Source organism: Amaranthus tricolor, chromosome 16, assembly GCF_026212465.1.
Source record: "Amaranthus tricolor cultivar Red isolate AtriRed21 chromosome 16, ASM2621246v1, whole genome shotgun sequence".
Classification (NCBI taxonomy): Eukaryota; Viridiplantae; Streptophyta; class Magnoliopsida; order Caryophyllales; family Amaranthaceae; genus Amaranthus; species Amaranthus tricolor.
The window spans coordinates 9,944,631-9,960,887 of record NC_080062.1 but is presented as its reverse complement, the minus strand read 5'-3'; the positions used below and the strand labels follow the sequence as shown (position 1 = coordinate 9,960,887).

Below are 16,257 nucleotides of genomic sequence, written 5' to 3'. Positions count from 1 at the left end.
GGTAACTGTATGATGATGCAGTAATGGAAGTGATGGGGTTATCACAATCCTGCAATATCAATTGAAAGCATGTGATATCCCTTGATACCACCCAAACACGATTTTTTATACACATTTTCAACGCGAGAATATCAATTTGTTTATTTTGAAAAGCTTTACAATGTGATATCTCTTGATACTACCTTTTCATTGTAATATTTTTGGCTAAATCTACCAAGTCATTCCTTTTTTCCTCTCCTTTGAGTTTCATGCAATCTCAATTCTACAACCTTTCAGCTGCTAGCTGAATTCAACTGTTATGAAACTTAAAATCTAAGGGAATTTCCTTTGGGTATTTTTGTTAATTTTTGGAGAGGGGGCAAAATTTGGGTTTTTGGTGAATAATTAACATAATTCAAACCATTTCTTTTTCTGCTACCCTAGCTTAAGTTTTGCTTGTTTGGATTGAGATATTGAGGCTTTTAGCTACTATGTTACTATATTTTTTGTAATTAACTAGGCTTGGAATAAAGTGTCGAGCTGTACACGCAACATTGCAAACCAAAATATGAAGGAAAAGTGCATTTTAAAAATTTGCACGTGAAATATGAAAATACTAAGTTTAATGTATACCTTGTTCAACCTTGTATATTTTGCTTGTTGAATAGTATTTGAGTTTTTGTTTTTAGGAATAGTGCATTTTTCAAATGGGAGAGAGGAGAAAGGTGGGTTTTCATGACCATAGTAGTGGAGAAGGCAAGACAGGAAAATGGAGGGATCCAGAAGTCATGTGATGGTAATTTTTCCGCAAAAATACAATTATCCAGGATAGTTTTAAAAATAAACTTGTAAAATGGGAGTTTTTTTCCGTCTCTCCAAACATTTTATCGAAGGTTATCTAAAATTCAAGGACTTGAAATGGAACTTTTAATCACATTGATTTCGAGGCTTCCTCTAGTGCGTAAGTGGGAGCCACTATCAAAGGTAATTTTTCCTAAATACATGCATTGCACACTAGAAATTTTGACTTGTACATTGGTTTCCCAAGTTTGGCAAGAAATTGAGCAATGAAGCTCGCTATACATGGGTGTGCAATTTGTAAACAACTCAAATAAATTCTTGATACTATCTCTTTGATGTTCGTTGCACCAAAAGATCTCAGCTGTGAGTCTAGATATTAGGGAGGAGAGATGATGGGGGCCGATTAGGTAAATAGGAAATAAAGGATAGCTTTCTTCTTTACTTGGCCTTTTGTTTGTCTTTTACTACATGTCCCGCTCATTTTGATGTATTCTCTTTTCCAATGTGAGAGCTTTTGGAATTGAGTGTGATGAGGGAGTTTTCACTAACTACTTAGCTTACTTTTGACTATATATTTATTATGCAACCAAAAATGGGTTGCATGCTATTTGCTTGTCTCTTCAACATTGTTAGATTCACCTAAAAATAAATAAACAATTTAGTTTTGTAAAAGCAAGTTTATAATTTTTTTTTTGTGTATTATAATTTACATCATACTTCCTCAGGTTTTTTAGTTGCACCAGTCTTCCTTTTTCACAAATTTCTATTACTTGCACCTCTTCAACATTTTTAGATTCACCTAAAAATAATTAAACAATTTAGTTTTGTAAAGCACAATTTTATACTTTTTTTGTGTATTATAATTTTAATTTACATCATTCTTACTCAGTTTTTGTAGTTGCACCAGTTTCCCTTTTTAACAAATTTCTATTACTTGCACCCTTACTCTTTTTGGTAAAAGTGCTACTTGATTGGCTCCATTACTATATTTGTGGGCCGCATTATTTATTAGCTGATGCTATATTAATAAGTTTGCTGGTATGCTGGTTAGGAAAATGTTTACTTGTGTTTTAGTTTGGCCTGTCTCTTTATTTTATCCTGTATTTTTTGTATGCCTGGTTTACCCTTGTGCTCGACTTATTTAACGTGCAACAAAGATGCAGAGTTGTGTTGATTTTTTTTTCTCCTCCTTATAGTGCAGTTGTGCCATATCATTGTGTTAGTACATAATTCTTTTTGCTTGTGGAAAGGAAGAAATATGGCAGTTGAAAGGCATTGTTGTTAGTGCAAGGGATACCCTTTAACCTTGGCAGTTGATGTGAATGTACAGCTTGGTGGTCCTGATAATGTTGCAGAAATAACTGGTAGGCGGGGTATGCTCGTTCGAACATCATGTGGTAAAGGCGTCACATATCAGGCACGGAATACGTGAGTGTACTTAAACCTTTTGTCACTATAAACTTCACCCTTTTATTACTTTGAACATGATATGTGCTGAAAGATAATTATTTTGAATTCATTTTCAAAAGGCCATTTATCATTCCTTGTTATTCCATTCTATACAACACACACTTTTGTGTTATTATAGTGGCGACATTTCTCATTTTCATGTTATCCTATGCACTATTTTGACTCTTAATATCTTTAGGTAATTAAAAGTTGTAAAAAGTTAATATTATGAAAATATGCATTGAGATGATACAAACAAGACCCCTCTGACAATGTTTTTCTTATACAAAAGGAACATAATCCAAGACAATATTGATTAATTAATAGTGGCTACTATGAAAATGTAGCCACTATTAAAACACACAGGAAGTATATATATATGTGTGTGTGTATACAAAAAAAATATCCACTTTTGATGGGGTATGTTTCCCATTTTTCTTAACACTATTTTAGACAAGATGTCTTCTTGTGCAAGTAAGGATGAACCAAGTTCAGATTCTTGGTCTGTGCATTATTGCTCTCATTCATTGTTTTTATATGCTTTGTATGTATGTCTTTGCTCCCTGGCAAGCATCCCATGTTTATGTCCATGATTTATAGTTATTGTTAATGAAGAAAAGATCTTACAAAATTTTTTTGGGCTGCAAATTGTTTGTGACGCATAGTGGAAAATACCTAGCAATCGATACTTCATTTCTGTGTCAACAGAAAACAATAAGGTATCTCACTGAAACTATATCTAGAAAGAGGAATCTAGAAACGATAAAGGAAACAAACTTTATGTTGGTTGACTTTCATAATAGAGCACCTTGTTTTATTCACATTTCTTTATCCTACTATCTCCGAGGAGATTTGTATTTCTACTGTTATCCTTCTTTAATTTTGCTTTTGTGAGGTTGCAACTCCATAAAAGAGAGCACTAAACAAAAAAACCAAAAGAAAATAAACTTCTTGATCCATCAGATGTGCTTCTCTCGTTGTTTTCTCTATTTAGTATTACATAGCTAACAGTTTATTCTCCAAGTGTTCTCTAACTTCTTGGCTTCTCAAGCAAGCTTCATGCAATCGACCTATTCTATTTTTCACTTGATACCCCAGACTATTTTACTATAAAATACAACTACTAACAGTATCATAAGCTATTCTCATTTTACCCCTACATGGCTGATTTGTAGCATATTATTGTGCTTCTTCATCAGGGTAGGAAATTGAAGTATGTGAACTAATTTTGACTCTTTGTGCTTCTTTTTTTGTGGAGTTTGTAGGCGTTCCATTGTTGGAGTGTAGCTTTATGCTACTGCTCAAGTTGGCTCCTTCTCGGGTGTCCGCTTGCAGCTAAATGACGTAGTAGAATAATGTTAGCTAAGTTTGTTTCAAAAATACGAGTGTACTTATGTTTCTGATGCCACACTCCCCTAATCCGAACAATTATTAATGTGTGGTTTGGTTAGTATGAATCATTTAAAAAAGTAAAAGGCTAATATGCAGGGGCGAGTATTTGTAAGCTGATGAAGATATGTCAGATTGTCAGGTTTATTTTATAGTACTTTTTTTTGTGCTTTAGGAAAGAAGTGACAATGGAGATGGTTAATATGCACGAGAAGCAGCTTTTTATGGATGGTAAAAAGCTGGTTGCTATAATATCAGAAGCTGGTTCAGCTGGCGTGTCACTTCAAGCTGATAGAAGGGCTCTAAATCAGGTGAAAATTGGGAGTGCCAAGTAGCTTTTTGTTTCTTGATAATTACAGCACAGTTGTCGTCGATTTAGTATTTAATTCAGTCTTACATCTGCTACTCTATTTGAGAAACTTGGCATCTTTAATTATCTTTTCAGACACTCTGATCTTGAACCCTTGCTGCCTTTTTAACTGTCAGTTAACAATTCCAATTGATTATCTTTTGTTTCAGAGAAGGAGAGTTCACTTAACTTTGGAGCTGCCATGGAGTGCTGACAGAGCAATTCAGCAGTTTGGAAGGACACATCGTTCCAATCAAACCTCAGCTCCTGAATACAGGTATGTTCTTCAATTGTTTACGTTATGCTATAAGGTTTTGCAATATGTATAAATTTACTTGAAAAGATCCTTAGCATGGTTTATCCAGTTTTCATGTTTCCTGCAACTGCTTATGCCTTTAAAAGACCTTGGTTGTTAAATTTTAATTACTGTGATGAAAAAAGGAAGAACTGGTAGCGATATTTATATATTTGAAAAGTGATAGGTTATTATCAATTACTTCCTCAGACCCTAAGATTTTGCTACATTCTACTTTTTCATATTATCCAATGATCCAATCCAATCTTTGATACCTTTAATGATACATAATAAAAAATTTTAAAAAGTTAATATTAATAATTCTTGCATTGAGACGAATCAAAAAAATTCCCATTTGACTATTTTTTAACTTGTAGATAAAGAATAAAATACTAATTAAGACCAATTGATATTGTTGTAAAATGTTAGGGACTGAGGGAGTAGTTCTTTTCTTATCGTATTTGATACATCCCTTTGAAACATCAGGTTTTAAATTCTCTTTTCTTAATTTTTCTCCGACTAGTAGTGCTTTGACCGTGTGTGAATGTAAAAAGATGGACAAATTTGGACATTGGCAAGTCCAAAAGCATCCCAATTATTATTAGAAACTTTGATAAAATTGAGTCCAAGTTTAGTTCAAAGTCTCCCAAGTCCCAACTCCAAGCTCAATCTAGTGACTAGTCCAATCCAAAGCGTAAATTTTTTTCCGTCAAGTATCTTGTTACAATTTATTTTTATCACTATCAACAATAAAGTTAATAAAGGTGAATAGTTGATCATCAACAAAATTAACTTTATTGTTCGTAATAAAATATTGCATTATGAGAAGATACAATGATATGTCAGAGAAATATGTCGGATCAATGAGTACAAAGGTAAGGTTCTTTGTGTTCTCGCTTTGTTGATTTTTGTTGATCTTTCTTTCTTTTTCTTTCTTCTTTCAACCTGATCTATTCTTCTTTTGTGCGCCCTCTCTCTCTCTCTCTTTTTACTATAATCTAGGTTTTCCACTTTCTCTATATGAGCAATCGAACCCCCTAGATCTTATATCTTAGTTTTTCCCCTTTTATTTTTTTTCTTCCCCTTTCATGTTTTTTAGTCTTCAACCTCAATTTTCTTAAAATCAAAATTTTCCGATTTGTGAAAAAGAAACTAACTAAAGTGAATATTTTTGCTATATAAAAAAGTAGTAAAATACTAAATTTATTTTGTAAAAGCAAAACATTTATTTTTAATCCTGCACCAACAATTCCCCGTAAAAAATATAATTCAAATTTTTTAAAATGCGCGCCTTGACTACTATCTTTTTCCATCAAATGGACTAAAGAATGGCGAAGAAATAAATATTTCAAATAATTTTTAGGTGACCTGCAGTATCGAAATCATTGAGTCTTGTTTGATGGAAATCTCCAATTTTTAGAGCCTAACCTACGGTGGAGAAATATATGCTCATTATTTAAATTTTTTATTTTATTTTTTTATCAATTATAAAATCGTGACCAATTTAAATTTGTTTTTTAAATTGATTAGAGTTAAAAACAATCAGTTGAAAAATACTGTTTGCGCCTTGGTTTTGCTTTATAGTTATATGCTTTTCAAAAGCGGACCAAATTGCAAAAAACTCAAACTACAATATTTGGATTGTCAGCTTTACCATAATGCTATGTTTGGTTTGATTGCAATTTAGGCTAACGTGCAACCTTGAATAGAATCAACATAAGATAAGGATTTTGGTATTTGAAACAAAGATGTACAACAGATGTTTGCAGATGTTCTTCACAAGATGAAGGAGAATAAACACTGTTGGTTCAAGCATCTACAAGCTAATCAACTCAACTGACAAGGAGTTTGAGCCTGTCCGATTAATTTTTCCTTTTTTAAAAAATGGAGCAGTAGTTTTGAGTTGGGAGTTGGGACCTACTATTTCAAAACCAATTTTTTAGTTTTGGTGATGATTCCGTACTCAAGACTTAAAAAAAGCTCTTTTTTGTCCACTATTATAAAAACAATGAAATCTTTCTTGATTTTTTTGTAGTATTTTATTAAATATTTTTAACAGAAGACAAAGCTAAATCCTTGATCCATTGGGTAAAAAACTCGGCCCGTCTAACTAGGCCTAATCTTAATAGGTCAATTGAGCTTTGGACTAAGAAAACTATGTAAGAAGTCGTGGGAGGAAAAGTGACTTGAATGGATGGTCGTGGAGCAAATAAGTATATGTGGAATTAATTTTTTAGGATGAAAATGAAAACTGTTCATGCATTTTGTGTTGTTTGACATAGCATATTTCATATATTGGGATCTAGGCTTTGACATTGCTGTTTAGCAAGTCATGTATTAGCTGGACAGCCTGACCCTTTTTTTTTCTCAGTCCTTTTGCATATGGGTGACACCGCCTTGTGTAATTATTATAGAACTCATTATTACTTGTAAAAGGTTTGCCATATTGATTTCAAATCTAAATGCAAAGCTTTCTGGAAACAATCTAATTGTACTTTGCTCATGCAGACTCCTTTTCACCAATCTTGGTGGTGAACGACGGTTTGCGTCTATTGTGGCAAAGAGACTAGAATCTCTTGGAGCACTGACACAAGGGGACCGAAGGTATCTTGAATTCTTGTTCTCTAGTCTCAATGAATCCTAGGTTCTTTATTTGACTTGCTTTATCTTGCAGGGCAGGACCTTCTTTAAGTGCATATAATTATGACAGTGCCTATGGGAAAAAGGCGTTGATGGTGATGTATCGAGGAATCTTGGAGCAGGTTCTTGTTGTTTCATTTGTTTGTCACTGTAGACATGCTTTAGTATAGTTTGTTTCTTGTCGAATACCTTATTACTTTTTTACACCTCTCTTTCTGGATGACAGGATTCCCTCCCTGTTGTGCCGCCTGGGTGTTCAACTGAAAATCCAGAGTCAATCAAAGATTTTATATCTAAGGCAAAAGCTGCTCTGGTGTCTGTTGGCATTGTTAGGGATTCAGGTAATAATTGTCAACATTTTTGTTCCTTATGTTTTCCCAACCTTGAGGCATGCATTTCATTATAGTTAGGGTGACATAAGGTGTCCTGAACTGGCTGTGTACTTGTTTGAATCATTTGTTGGGGTATTGTTTAATGCGTAAGCAGCTCCTAAGAAGCTACTGTGCAAAAATTACTCTTAGGGTTGCTATTGAGCCTAGGTTAAGTAGACTAGACAGTGGCATATGAGTGAACATTGAGGCAACATATCTTCTTGCCTAGGTTATTGCTGTTGCAGTTTCAAATTGAATCCTGTTCTACTCAATTTCATAAGAACTTAGCTTCCGACAACACGGGCATACACCGTCACTCAATTGTTGACATGGTTAAGTTATTTGCTCAAATTTTAAGAAAATGCAAGTTTTTGGATATTAACTGAAGTTGAGGATTCTTGTGGGATTCAAAATAATGTGAACCACAAATAAATTTCTAAATATGGAAATGAGACACTTGTGGTGAACTGACCCAATATCATCTCGGCGTTTGTGATTTCTTCATCTTTTGGCTTTTATAAAAATTCTTTGCTCGTAGTCTATACACAACATAAAGTCCATTATCGAATCACCACCTTGATAATGTCAAAGAGCTCTTTAGGCAGGCCATTAGGTTTGCACCTTTGTAGATCCATTAACCTTAAGTTTGTGGGAAATGGAGTGCAATCTTCATTTAGCAGTGTTTTTAAGGCTTGAGCTTAATATTCTATTTTACCTGTTTTTTAATGTATGTATGGACAACTCATTTTACCATAGACATCATCTGCTGGGTAAGATTTCAGTGTTCTCACTTGTACATTTTGGGCTAACCGTTGCCTGCACTGTCAGCCAAAAGCATTGATATGACCAATTATACTTTTTGAATTCCTTTGTTTCTTCTTAGTGATACATTGATCCTAACTATTTTACCTAGGTGATACTTTGATCCTAACTTTGAAAGATCTATTACTTCAATTTGGAAGTAGTATAATTGTTCAATTGTGTCTTAGAGATGAAGGACATGTTATCCTAATTGTATTTGTTTGGCTACATTTCACTTCTGAAGGTAGTGGAAAGGAATCTGGAAAGTTTTCTGGACGCATAATTGACTCAGATATGCATGATGTTGGTCGTTTTCTCAACCGGTTGTTGGGGTTGCCTCCTGATATCCAGAATAGGTTCTGGCTTTTTCTCTTGATGATTATCTGTGCTGTACATTTATAATCTCGGTACATATGGGTTTTGATGGGTAAATATTCTGAATGCAGGCTTTTTGAGTTATTTATCAGCATTCTTGATGTAATTATCCAAAATGCTCGAACTGAAGGGAATCTTGACTCGGGGATTGTTGACATCAAAGCTAATATTATTGAATTGCAAGGAAAACCAAAGGTTCGTCATCTTTCATTTGTTACAATTACCTTGGAATTTATTTGTGCTAACTTCCTCTTTCAGACAGTGCATGTCGATCAAATGTCTGGTGCACCAACTGTCCTATTCACATTTACTCTTGATCGTGGGGTCACATGGGAGGTAATTGCGTTTAAACATATTGATGTCGATTCTGTTTGTTTGACAACTTTTGACATCTAATATTGCTTATCATGTGCAGTTTGCTTCTAACTTGCTCAATGAGAAGCAAAAGGGAAGTCTTGGCTCAGTAAATGATGGTTTCTATGAATCTAAGCGCGAATGGCTTGGAAGACGCCACTTCCTTCTAGCTTTTGAAGGGTATGCATTTTAATTAACCAAATGATATTTTAACACTTAGCATTTGAAGGGTATGCACATGAAGTGATTTAATCAAGCATGTTTTTGGACTTTAAATTGGCGCTTATTCTTTTGCATGAAGAGGTGAATGTGTTGCGTATAGTAAGAAGTAATGAACAAGGGTTGGGAAGACACAAGGAAAAAGGAGAAATTTGTTTTAAGACTTAGAAGATAAATGGCCATAATGCATGTTTTGTGAAAGAACGAATAAGTTATAATGGAATTGAGAAGATCTTTTGATTTAAGGTAGTCTTACAAACGACATCTTGATTAGCTTCTTCAAAACATAAATCTTGCCAATAACAAAACCTTAGTAGCCCAAGAGGGAGTTGTTAGTGGCCTAGAGCACAGGATATGACATTTGGTGATGGTACTAACTTTTTTTGTGATTTCTATCTGGTGCTAGGGATGTAGGTTTGTAGGATTAAGTGACAATGATAATTGATAAGTGATTAGAAAAGAATACAAATTCTTTAGATTGCTTTTGATTGAACTTAGAAGGATTCTTTTGCTTCTAAGGTAAAAGCGAATAAGTAGAAATATGTTGAAATACGTTGACTGTCCGTATTAAATTAATCGCAAGTGTAAATAAAATGGTTTGTCTAAGGATTTGTAGTTCTTTGGTTTTGGATTATAATGGACTATAGTAAAGTGACTTTATTATATCATCTGCACGTATTATTAATGTAAAGTGGCACATCATATTTGCCAACAAAGTTTAAACTCTTCATGCAAAGGAAATATCTTTCGAAGATATCATGTAAATTTGAAAATATAAAAAGAAAACATATCACCAAGACTTATTGTCTAGTATATACGTGCTCACACTGAACAAATCTTAGATGAAATAACCATCCTGGCCCTCTCGTTTTGTTGTTTGTAACAATCCTTTCCAAACCTTATGTTCACAAGAAGGCTCTTATGAACCTTTGTCTTTCAGATAAGACCATTTGTCAACAAATCAGATTAAACAAGACTTGACAATTAAAAAACTATAACTCTCAATTAGACCCTGGAGCTCTACTAGCTACAATTATTACTACTACTGGTTACAATTTACTACTAGTTTTTAAATGAGGTTTTTATACATATATATTTTGTTTCTTTTGCTTTTCTTAATTTAGGCCTAACGTTTAATTTAGTAATCTTTTATATCAAATTTCGTTTATACGTTTTCGAAACTTTAAATTAACGTTTCTCATTTTCGTTTCTTGTATTGATATGGTTTTCATTTCGTGTAACATTGGATTTGACATTCTCATTCACAGCATATTTTCTCTTACTAATCTCTAATATTCTCTCTCTCTTTCTCTCTCCATTGACTCTCTCTAGTTACTTAATATGCAAATAAATTATAAGAACATAAATCTTAATGAATTGTTAGAAATGTTTAAATTTTTTAATGGTAAGATTATCTTAACAACCGATCTTTGGTCTAGTATTTCACATAGTGAACCTTATATATGTGTAACAACACATTTGATGGACCATAATTGGTTTATTCAAAAAAGAATTATCGTCTTTAAATAATGCCACAAAAACATAATAGTCATAACATAAAATCAGGTTTATTAGACGTATGTAGAGAATCAAACTTGCTAGTTGCTAGATAAGATTTTCCCTTATTTTGTAAATAATGTTTTGGTAAATATTAAATGCGATTGCATTGAGCAAGAATTTTTTGTGTAACTTGTTGATTATTGTGCTTAATTAACTCTTTTGTATGCTTTCATATGTCAGTTCTGCCTCTAGCTTGTTTAAGATAGTCCGTCCAGCTAACGGGGAAGCAATAAGGTGATTAGTGATTCTCGTGATGCCCTTTTGATCTATCCTACTTTAGTAAATATGCACCAATGACAACTACTTTGTCCTTCTAGGGAAATGCCTTTGAGTGAACTTAAAGCCAAGTATAGAAAGATTTCATCTCTGGAGAAGGCTCATAGTGGATGGGAAGACGAATATGAAGTTTCATCTAAACAGGTGAAGTGTATCTTGTCTATGCTCTTCCTTATTTCTTATGGTGTTTAAAATGTGATATTGAACATAGTTAGACCAGTTTAAAGAGCTCATCAACCTTGAAAATGTTTTGAAAAAAATGTGCGGGTCACTTCGCAATATGTAATTTTAGTCTTTAGAAAAGTGGAATTTGCATGTGGGAACCATAGTGGAGTCTAAGTTGGGAAGGAATTCTCATTTTCAGATAATTGGCAATATTATGCTGCTCATGGATTTTATCTTTAGGACCCTTGGTTTCTTAACAAATATTTTTTTTTCTTGAAGTTACTGTGAGGAATAGGATTACAGGTTCAAAAATTTATGCTCCTCTCAGGTGTAATCACGAGTAGAATATGTAGGTGAGTTGATTTGTGGCTGTGGGTGCCTAATATCTAATCTTGGTAAACTCATAAACCTTTGAAATGCAATGGTCTGGTCCAGACTGTATACTTCATGTTTTGTTTGATTGATGTTTTAGAGAGACATGTTGACTTGATGGGGGACGTGGACCTGAAGTGGACTGTGGAGTTCTCTTATGAATTTTGAAATATAATTTTTTCGAAGTTCTCTTGACTTTGACATCAAGGGGCTTATAATTTTGAATCAAGAGATCTAGGGAGTTAAGAGTTGGGATTAGAGACTATTGGAGATTCCGCGCATTGTTAAAGTTTTATTGATAGGTGCTTAGGTGTGGAGTTGTGTTTTATAGTGTTGGTGAAAGATTGACCGAGCGTGAAACTACTGAAACTACATCTAAAGCCCTGGTGTGGGGTGTTGAAGGCACACATGAGGATATAAGCTTGTAGGGTTGAACCTTCTTTTGACATTACTCTTTCTTTAATGAATGTTCTTCCCAAATTTCACCTTGAAATTTGTCTTAGTGTAGCCTTTAAACTTGGTGACTCTAAGTTGATTAGAAAAAGTGATAGATTTATAGTGCAAAAATAGGGTTACAATTGCGGTAACAATGATCCAAAAATGAGGATCAGTTTTCGTAGTGTCACCCTAAAACAAATTGTTTTACACTTTTACAAAACAAGTACTATGGGTTTTTATCGTTTTAATAAAATGGAATACAATTATAACTCAACCGTTATGATATGACACAACCTTGTTTTTACTTTATTTATTTTTCTTTTGTGCAAATGTTATTCTTGAAAGTAATTTGATTCTAGGGAAACTCTACATGGTACACTTCCAACTCTCGACTTATTTACATGATAGATAGTTTATTTTTATATCCATTTGGTAACTCCAAGGCTTGTACAATTAGAGCCACGTGACCAGTTATGCTAAAAAAAACATTCGTTGTCGTTAATAATCGTGGTTACAAAAATAGCCCATTTACTTAAGATAGATTGTAGTTGTAGGCATTGGATTGTCATTGGTCTATTATGCCAAAAAAATCAAGTGAACGTTAACTAACCGTTAAAATTGGTCTAATTTCATGCTATTTAACGGTCAACTGGCATAGATGATCGGGTCACATTAATCTTTTATAGCATAACTCAAGGTTACCTTGTGAACTAAAATAATATTCTACCGTGTGCATAAGTCGAGCTTTTTGTTACATGTAGAATTTCTCTTGATTTTTATATTATTTTGTTTCTTTGAGTTTACCATAACAACAATGCTAATGTTTTGAATCAAACCAATACGGGGTTGGCTACATGAACCACAACAATCTACATGAGAGATCGTTGTTTACAAATAATGTTTTTTGTTCCACCATATCTAACACTATATAATTAAGAAAATCCACTATAAACATCGTCCACACATATTCATCTCCTCTAGTTATTCTTATGCATTGCCATATGCACTTGTAATCCACTTCTATCGCCTATAGATAGACCTACTTCCTTTTCTAAGCTACTCAAAATTTCAACGTTCTACTTTTCTAGGGGGTATGTCTATGGTTTTATTAGCACCCGATCAAACCAACATAAATGATTTTTTCTCATATTGTCTTCTAATATATGCAGATTTACAACCTTTTCTTATGTCTTCATTTTGAATTTTATCATTTATGGTTTGTCTATGGAACATTCTTAAGTTATGTATTACAACTATCTCTATATTCCTACAAGAATCTCTTCTGAAAGCCCAACTTTGCTGGGACATCTCGATTGCATACCTTGCAGCTCTCCATTTGAGACATCTATGCTTAATGGCTCAATTCATATCACTGCTCTTTGGGTTTTGAAAATGAACCACACTTTTATTTATATGAAGTTGCATGTGATGGTTCCTATTAAGAGAGTTAATTGGTATCAACCTCTTTGTTATAATGAAACGTGCTAGGAAAATTTTTTGGGAGTAAGTTTAGTCCATTTCTTGACCAAGCGCACCGAAAGATGGATGAACTTTTATACATTTTCGTTTCCATTTGATGTCTCCATATAGAATATTTATGTAGATTAAGAAAAGTAGAGTAAAATATTATTTTATTGAATAATATTTCTAGATAAAATGTAAGGATCATAAGCATTTAAAAAATATCAAGATAGAGTTAGTGAGAAAAATATGAAAACCATAAACATTGAAAAAACACCATAAGTATTATAAAAATGTTAAAATTAAGTTAATGGACAATATACGGGTGCCATAAGCTTTAACAAATGTTAAAATTAAAATGGTCATGGCTAATCATGTCCTATAAATTGATATAAAGAAAAATATTTTTGTGGGAGCATCAATTAGAACTACTCTAAATGGCAGAGGGAAACATCAAAAGGGAACGGAGGGGGTAATTAATAAATCACAGCAATAGATAATATTTGCGCCTTTTCTTCTTGTACATGTCTTGTTTAATTGACTAGGATCGTGGAACCATGTTTATTTTAAGGAAAGATAGTCAAAAACCACCTATCAAAAATTAACTTTTTATCATAAATTGCCTACACTAAATTTTTTTGGTGAAAATTTGATTTTTTTTTTTTTTGCCGAAAACTATCAAAATTAAATTTTTTTTTTGTCAAAAATTACGTGAAAAATATTTTTTTCTTTGTTGAACATTACATACTTACGGAGTTTGTTTGATTAAAAATTGAAAAGAGGGGAGTGAATTGGGTGGGTATATTTGAATCAAAAGTTGTGGTTTCTTTTGGTGTTTTTTGATGCAAATTAAAAGATGTACATAGTTATTGTTGTGATCAGAGCTGATGAATGGTTAGGCTGATGCAAGTTCCTGTTTTGCATTTTATTACTTTTGCAGTGTATGCATGGCCCTAATTGTAAGGTTGGCAGTTATTGTACTGTGGGGAAAAGACTGCAGGAAGTAAACGTGTTGGGTGGCCTGATCCTTCCCATTTGGAATGCAATTGAAAAAGTTCTATCCAAACAGGTACCTTGGTATCATCTTGCATTCTTCAATTTCCCTCTCCTGTTTATGGTCAATGAAATTTTATTGTTATTAGTGTATTCTCTATTGCAGTAACTAGATTGAAAATAGTTGTGAGAAAGCAACAATATAGCTTTAAACAAGTTGATGATTTGGGGCCACGTGGGGGTTCAATCTAAACTCTTGTCTATTTCGAAATTATATCTATGTCTAAAAAATCGACGATAACAGTATTGCTCATCTAGTATCTCACTTTCCCCTCTCTTATGGTTGTGTTGTGGAACAGAAATTAGATGGGGAAAGGGAGGAGCTTTTGGATAATTGAGACTGATTGCATCATCTTTTATAATACTCTCTCCCTCAAATAATCAAATCAAGCTTCCTTTGCATTCCTTGTTAGATGTTAGATCTGATGCATTGTATACTATCACCATCTGGTATATGACGCTTTTGGCTCAATGGTATCCTACTATCCTTGAGCCAATTCTGATTGACACTGACTCAATGGTTGAAAGTGAATTCTTGTTAAACTGTTATTCTGTCTCTAGATATCACTTTGAAATAGCTGTATTATTTTTTGGCAAACTAATAAGTTACGATCCTATGTGGTAGAGAAAGGAAAAGGAATCAAGAAAATGAAAGTCAAGGAATGACATTAGACTTTCCAAAAAACAATTTTGGTTTTGATTGGCAACAACCAAAATTCAAAACCCCTGCTGTCACTCATTCGTCATGACTTACCCTCTTATCTCTAGTAGAATAACTGATCCCTTGAAGATACATGTGGCGTCCCACTCCCACCACAACCAAAAACCACCCTTTTAGACTGGTTTCTTTTAAAGTTTTTTTTAACCATGCATGAAACTGTAAATCTGAATATGTTTCTTCAATTTTGCCAAGTAAAATAGTGATTAGTCATTTTTGTGGTGCTTCTTATATGTCTAAAGTCACTGACAATGTTTGCAAGCTAGAATTAATTATAAACAACCTTTTTGTTGGTATGAGGGTAAGATTGTGTCATCAAACCCTCCAAACCAAGCTTGAGCAGGAGCCACTTGACAGTAGGGTAATTGGCATATTATTGTTTCTCAGGGACTTTGGTTTTCTTGATGTGAAGATGGGTCAAAGTGTGAAGATGGGTGGTGGTACGATGGTGGAGCTTTATACAGGTGAACGTAAGAAATTGATGGACATTGGTACGTGGTATGTCGTTGAGCGTGAAATCTTGGTGGTGTTGACCAGTGTGGTTGGGTTCATATTGTGGAATATGGTTTGTCGGTGGTGATTATGTTGAAGAGGAATTTTGGAGTTTTGTGTTATCCTTGTGGGAGGGAGATAGCGAATCAAAATAGAGTTCTTTTGGATGTATGATACTGATGATTGAGAAAAGAGATTCAAAAAGTATCAACTTAACTTATCCAAGGGAATTAGTTCATTTCCCTTTCTTTGAATGCCTATGCTGAACGCCCCTCTTGATCGGACTTGCAAATGTCATTAGACAAAGAGGCAGATTCAAGTTTTAAACCACATCCAATCCCTAAATTCTATTGAGTAGTATAAGGAAAGTCGAATCCACATGCAGGAAAGGGTTTCTTTACACAATCTTAGATTCTTATTGACCAAAGGTTTTTAGGGGTTTTTGATTGATAAATAGTCACATCAAAATATTAGCAAAGGATTGATCCATCAATATTATGGACTAGGATTTGGGAAAACACTTTAACATTCAAGAGGGCTATTGATTAATGTAACCAAGCAAAGTCTATCTAGGAATTGTTGTGGTAAATCAAGGTCAAATGGATGCTTCTGTTTCTACGTTTGTTTAGGCATCACTTAGTTAGTAACAGGGATTGAGAATATTAAGCTTCTAGGCCCATAATCACAACCACAGCTATCA

At 33.6% G+C, this 16,257-nt stretch overlaps 1 protein-coding gene across 4 annotated transcripts in view; it reads left to right on the top strand.

Moving 5' to 3' along the window:
• LOC130802911 (protein FORGETTER 1) overlaps positions 1–16,257 on the top strand; it is a 38,839-nt gene that overhangs the window by 17,025 nt on the left and 5,557 nt on the right. For all 4 annotated transcript variants that reach the window (XR_009039817.1, XM_057667025.1, XM_057667026.1 and 1 more), the window contains 13 exons: positions 2,111–2,208; positions 3,794–3,929; positions 4,138–4,244; positions 6,771–6,866; positions 6,937–7,024; positions 7,129–7,243; positions 8,319–8,430; positions 8,521–8,644; positions 8,708–8,785; positions 8,865–8,983; positions 10,763–10,816; positions 10,900–11,002; positions 14,235–14,363. Coding sequence is in view for 3 of the 4 variants with exons in the window: in XM_057667025.1 (XP_057523008.1) it covers positions 2,111–2,208; positions 3,794–3,929; positions 4,138–4,244; positions 6,771–6,866; positions 6,937–7,024; positions 7,129–7,243; positions 8,319–8,430; positions 8,521–8,644; positions 8,708–8,785; positions 8,865–8,983; positions 10,763–10,816; positions 10,900–11,002; positions 14,235–14,363 (1,359 nt within the window). In the remaining variant the exon portion in view is untranslated. The remainder of the gene's footprint in view (positions 1–2,110; positions 2,209–3,793; positions 3,930–4,137; positions 4,245–6,770; positions 6,867–6,936; positions 7,025–7,128; positions 7,244–8,318; positions 8,431–8,520; positions 8,645–8,707; positions 8,786–8,864; positions 8,984–10,762; positions 10,817–10,899; positions 11,003–14,234; positions 14,364–16,257) is intronic.